Source organism: Liolophura sinensis, chromosome 10 (assembly GCF_032854445.1).
Source record: "Liolophura sinensis isolate JHLJ2023 chromosome 10, CUHK_Ljap_v2, whole genome shotgun sequence".
Classification (NCBI taxonomy): domain Eukaryota; kingdom Metazoa; phylum Mollusca; class Polyplacophora; order Chitonida; family Chitonidae; genus Liolophura; species Liolophura sinensis.
This window is the reverse complement of record NC_088304.1, coordinates 23,819,315-23,825,314: the sequence shown is the minus strand read 5'-3', so window position 1 is coordinate 23,825,314 and position 6,000 is coordinate 23,819,315. Positions and strand designations below refer to the sequence as shown.

Here is a 6,000-nt window from a genome sequence, read left to right as displayed (position 1 = left end):
ATTATTTAATAAGTATACAAAATGTACCTTTACACAAATTGTTAAGTGAATACTTTGTATCAATGCAATACAATGTCAAGGCACAGACTAATGGATGATTTTATTGTTATAGATTGAGACGTGACATAATTGACTTTTCATTGACATTGACACAGGCCATGTTTACAGTGCCAATGAACCAGCTAAGCTGTATAAAATGATACCATGATTTAAACAGTTTGAAGGTCACAAACGCTGTAACTTCACATTACAAAATTTAAACTTAACAAATACAGAATTAGTATATTTATATATCTATATAACCATATATATATATATATATATACATACATCTATAAATCATTTTTATTTTACTGCGTTCCGATATAAAGCTTTGCTATGAACATGGTATACTAGTAAAGTAGTATCAGTTATTCTGTATCATATACATGTATAGCTGTTTGTATAATTTTTGTTGGGGTAAGTGTGCTGGTTGCCATGGGAACGAACAAACAGCCATTCAGAAGTGTATAACATATCAACCAAGCCTTATCGGATTTACAAGATGTGACAAGGTACCAAAAACTCCACATCACAGTCTTGTTAGCAATTCAGTAATGGGATCTCCCAGGGAATAAGTAACACATACTATCCTAGCAAAACAGCACATCTACATGTATCAATGAAATGTTAAATAGGTTTGTGCATAGTCCCAATGGGTATATTTTGTAAATTTCACATGAATGGCATTCTTCTCAGGAAGTCATTTGTACATACGGCTTGTCAGTTTGTTTACAATAAAAAAAAAATCATAAAACCATCAAAAATATGTTCTTTTTCCCATTTTCGTGACTCTGCAGCAGTGATGCACTTTTAAAGCAACTTGATGACAGGATGGAACGTCAAATTGTAGCACCAAATCTCATTGGATGAAAGCTGTCAGTGGGTGGAGCTACATGATCAGCCTTGGCTAGCACTTTGACGACTGAAGGACCGCCCCCTTGGGGAGAGCTTTACGAGCTCGCTCGGTGTAAATCGTCTGTAGCTGGATGCCCTCCCTTGGTTGGCCAGTTCTGTGGTCAGTTTTTTCTGAGCGAATGTCTGACCAGTACATTGGGGGCGGAACATCCTGCCTCCAGGCTTTTGATTGGTCAACTTGACCATTGTAAGAGGTGTTCTGTCCCTGGGGCTGATCATAAGAGTGGGACGTGTATGTTCCCCTGGGTGCCTGCTCAGTTTGTCTGTAGAAATGAGGGTCATGCCTGGAACCAAGCTTCTCTCTGTACACACTTTGATTTTGGTCAGACTCAGGAGCCTGCCTGTAAGGCCCCTGGTTGTAAGTCCTTGGGGCTTCCCCTGAATGGGGCCTTGCAGTAGTATTCTGAGCAGAGTAGGGCTGAGGAGGAGTGTAAGGGGGTGGACCAGTGGTAAGGTCTGGGTAAGAGTTGTTTTGTCTGCCGGCCGGAAAGTGATACATTGCTCTTCCGTCCTGACTCACAGACCACTGGTCTGTGGGCGAGGGCTTGTGCTCATCTGGGTGATATGAATAGCGACGTTGTTGTTGTTGCCTGTGGCTGGGCCATCTACCAGAGTAACTGTCCACTGACTCTGCGTCGGATGAGTCAACACTTCCCATGCTGCGCCGATTGTTCTGTGGTTGTCGGCGCGCGCTCGCCTCTCTGTAAGACACAGATCCTTCTGCATCACTGGATGTGTACCCAGCATCAGCATAGAACCTAACCCTTGAGGCATTTAGCTTGGTCTGTGCGCTGCTTGCCGGTCCTGGGGCAGGGGGTGGAGGAGGTAAGGACGCCCTACTGTTCCTGTCTGGGGGTCTATAGATCACAGTCTGTACGGAGGAGGAGGAAGTTGTAGAACACTGGCTACTGGTGCTGGCGGAACTCTCGGGACGGAGCTGAGGAGAGAGGTGATGAGGGAAGGGCTTACCTCCCCTGCCAACACGAGGTGGGGGCGGGTCTCTAAGGGGCAGCTGGTACGGGACAGACTTAGGAGGAGCGCGGGATTGTGGAGGTGGAGGTAAGCTAGGTTTCCCACCACGGTCCACATGGCTTACAGTAGAGTGGTTGGGCGCTTTGTCATCCACGATACCACTGTCTGTGCTGTCTACGCTCGTGTCGTACACCTTTCTCTTGGGGTCACCTCCAGATTGGGCAGAGTTCCGGTGAGGTTCCGGTGGAAGAAGGTTCCTGGGAAGAGGTTTGCTTGGGACTGGAGGAGGAACCTTCCTGGAAGTGTTGTTGTTGTTGCACTGACCCGTTGGTGGTAAAGATGTGAATGCGGGATTAGCGCCATGAGATTCTGGTTCGCGGTCTGATTCAGAGCCGGAGGTGGTACAACTTCTCCCCTGCCCACTGTCTTGTCGTGCGTGAAAGCCAGGCTGGGGGGAGCGAGGTAGTCCTGATGGTGAAGTGTGACACAATGGGGCATGACTAGAACTGGTCTGCCCTGTCATGGCAGGTACAGTCTTAAATGCTGACATCTTCTCAGCGGTCTGCACTTTATTATCTCCCTTTTGGGAGGTCTGACTATCCCCGTTGGGGGACGTATCAGAATATTGTCTGCGTAGCATAAAACTAGTCTGCTGAGACTTCATCAAATTCACTTTCTGCATGGATTCTACGGCCTGCTTTTCTCTCCCGACCTCCGCTAGAACCATTTTTGCAATCTGCTCCGGGTCATAAGCTAAACTCCCAGAATTCCTTGACTCCAGTTCCTGCGATGTATCAACCTCAGCAGGAATATGAACGCTTCCCGAGTCCGTGGACTGATTGTCCAAGTTATAAAACACATCCTGATTTGTCAAAGTCTGAGCAAGAGATTCTTCTGCTAGGTTGTCATGGGAACTCTTGCTTGTCAGAGTGCTGCTGCTCTGAGAACCAAGGGAATTCCGCCGAAATTGGAACTCCTCCTGCTGTGACTTTTGACCCGAGTCTTCAGCCTCACTCTGGGAGGAGCTGCTATAGCGGTTGCTCCTGGCAACAGGATCTCCATTAGACACTGAGGAATTTCCTGTCTCTCTTCGACTGTTTGTCTGGTAGGAAATTTCTGTGTTTTCTGGCAGCTCGTGGAGATCTCCTAGAAAACTTAGAGGGGAGGAGCCTTGGCTACTGGAATCGTCCATGCAGAATTCTTCAGCGCCAATGGCGTTCCCACGGTACATCGATCGAATCCGACTCTGATGGGACAAATACAGAGAGGGATTTGGTTGATTGCTCTTGTTTTTTAGGCCTCCAGCTCGACCGATGAGACCTCCCTAAAACAGACGTATGACACAGTTCAGACAATAAAAAAATCCACTGAATAAAAAAAGATTCCAGCATTTGTCCACACTTGTCCACTGAGGTTTTATTTTTTTTGGACAGTGTTTTTTTTTTTTTTCAAATAACCAAACACAAAAACTTAGTAAATAACCTGTTGCTGACCTAGCCTTGGTAGCATTTTTGGGTCTTTCTTCTCTTAGCAATTATTTTGTTCCGGTAACAACTTCAATGACAAGTTAACATCAATCCTTACATTTCACAAATCACAAAATATCCCAGGGTTCAGTTGAAAATATAGTACATCACTAATAAGAAGATCATCAATACCAAATTTGCACTAGCTGTGCCATCAAACACAAAGCCATACGCATCGCCGTTACTAAGTGAACTGCCCTAAAGGACAGAATGTCCAAAGACTGACAACCAACTGACAACCAGAGGGAATTATAGCAGGAGAGAGACCTCAAGGAAGCTAATTCAGTTATTATAGACTTACAAACTGAAACAAAGGTCAGAAGACTGTGGCCAATCTATTAACTTAGAACACCGCACTAACCTGATTAAGGAGATGGTTCTTGTGGACGCTGCGCACTTTCTCCATCTCAGCCGGGTTGAAGAGGGAGCGTTTGCGGGTGCGCGGGGAGAGCGGCGGGGAGCTGCCCTTAGAGAAGGTGGAGGTGGATGTGGAACTACTGTGGGAGGAGGAGAGAGATTCCAGGCTGCTAGAGCTATCCAGCGTCAAACTGCGGGGAGCCTCTTGGGTGTCTGGAGATAAAAGTACAGGGCTGGTCAGACAAAGCACTCAGGTTCTCATTGGCATCCCCCCTCTCCCCAATTGTAGACTCTTCTGCATATATTTAGACGAGCCAGCTTGGAATATTCGACCATAACATGTCCCTCAACGTTTTCAAATATAAAAAGGCGACTTTTAAGAGAGATGTCTGCACCTTTTTAAATTTGATTGGTCAATATCAGGGCTTCAAAAAAGTAAGATTTTATCATTCTACATATTATAATTAATTCAGAATATACTTGAACAAACATCTTGCAAACATGCGAAAAAATTGATGAATTACAGTAATACCCATCTGAGTTTGTACAAGTGTACAAATGAGTAAGTTCTTGCCCGTTTTAGTTGTGTTAACTGGCCAGCTGTTTTAGAACTCACCAAACACAGCCACCAGTGACTGAAGGGCAAACTGGAGGTGTCGTCGGTTAGCCTGTTTGCCCATTCTCAAGGTGACCTCGTCTTTGCCCACGTCCACCAAGTCAAACCCTGACAACAAAACGCCACCAGATTTAGCAAAGGGTCAAATGTGGTAAGTCTCTTTTTAAAACTGTAATTATAGCTTTGTCATTCATGCAGATGTTGCTTATATATACTGAAAACCTGACAGGTCAAGACTAAAGAGGACACCAGACCTGACACCAAACTCTGCAGCAGCACTTGGACATTCATGCAGGTTAGCAGTACTTGAACTACTGCCTTCATCTGAGTGTCAAACGCCCGACAGCAGGACCCTGATGTCATTTTACTGAGGAAAATGTTCCTTTCCCAGCCCATCATGACGTCACATCAAAGACAGACCCACTTCATGACAGTAATTAATACACTGTAATGGTGTAGATGTTATGCTACAATCGATTTTTGATGTAACAATGGCCGAGATTAAAAAATATGCCGCCTCCCAATTAGTTAACAGATAGTAAGAACTGTCCATAAACATTTCACTATATATGTTCTCTATCTCTATCACAGGAGAGGAGGCCAAAGCTTGAGTGCCCCAACTTACCTAGAGAGGCCAGAAACTCGTGGACGCCTTCGACCTGCCACAGCTTGACATTGATGGGAACCTCCACAGACAGTTCCTTAGGGCTGAGTTTTCCCAGGACATCACGAATCTGAAGGGGAAGATACAAATACAGGGATTAACACAGTAGAACGTGATTTTTTTGTTCGGGAGTTCAGATGACGCACAAACCTAGTTTCTCAGGTATGATTCATTTTATTTATTCATTTATTTGATTGGAATATTTAACATTGCGGTCAGCATTACTGTGGGAGGAAACCGGGCAGAGCCTGGGGGAAACCCATGACCATCTGTAGGTTGCAGAGAGACCTTGCCATGCACAGCCGGAGGGTTTTAATTTGATTGTAAAGACAAAACTACATTGGTTGGGTTAGCCAATTTCAGGGCTTCACAAAATCTATAATTTTATCAGCCTACACAGGATATTGTCCTCAGCAGTTGCTTGAATAAACACCTTACAATCATGTGAAAGGTTGAAGAATTACAGTAACCACTAGGCCACGGAAGCCCGCCAGCTACAACAGAGGGTTTCTTTATTGGTAGAAACAAGAAACAGCAGTGCAATGGTTAAATTAATGCTATTTAAACAGATCTTGTCTAATATGTCACACTCTTTTCCACATTCTCAAGCTGTACATATTACACATAAGCATACAAACATCTCACCAGTGTCATGAGAGCCTCTCCTGCTTCATAGTTAGACAGGAACTTTGACAGTGCCTGTAGGCCATTGGCTGGCAAACCTGAAATAACAACCAATCAAATGTTTAAAGAAGAAACTATATCTGATATACATGTACCAATACAAAATACAGGTTTAGCTTCATTTACTGCAATTGTTCTAAAAAAAAATCAGCCGAAATAGTCCATTTTAGAGGCAAATAAAGGTTTATATGTATATAAATAAATATTATATATATAATAATAAT

At 44.1% G+C, this 6,000-nt stretch overlaps 1 protein-coding gene across 1 annotated transcript in view; it reads right to left on the bottom strand.

Moving 5' to 3' along the window:
* Nucleotides 1-310: 310 nt before the first annotated feature.
* Nucleotides 311-6,000, bottom strand: part of LOC135476235 (tetratricopeptide repeat protein 28-like) — a 30,958-nt gene continuing 25,268 nt past the window's right edge. The window contains exons 11-15 of the mRNA XM_064756182.1: nt 5,738-5,814; nt 5,054-5,162; nt 4,429-4,536; nt 3,817-4,025; nt 311-3,253 (exon numbers count right to left, since the gene is read on the bottom strand). Coding sequence (XP_064612252.1) covers nt 950-3,253; nt 3,817-4,025; nt 4,429-4,536; nt 5,054-5,162; nt 5,738-5,814 — 2,807 coding nt within the window. The 3' untranslated portion in view covers nt 311-949. The remainder of the gene's footprint in view (nt 3,254-3,816; nt 4,026-4,428; nt 4,537-5,053; nt 5,163-5,737; nt 5,815-6,000) is intronic.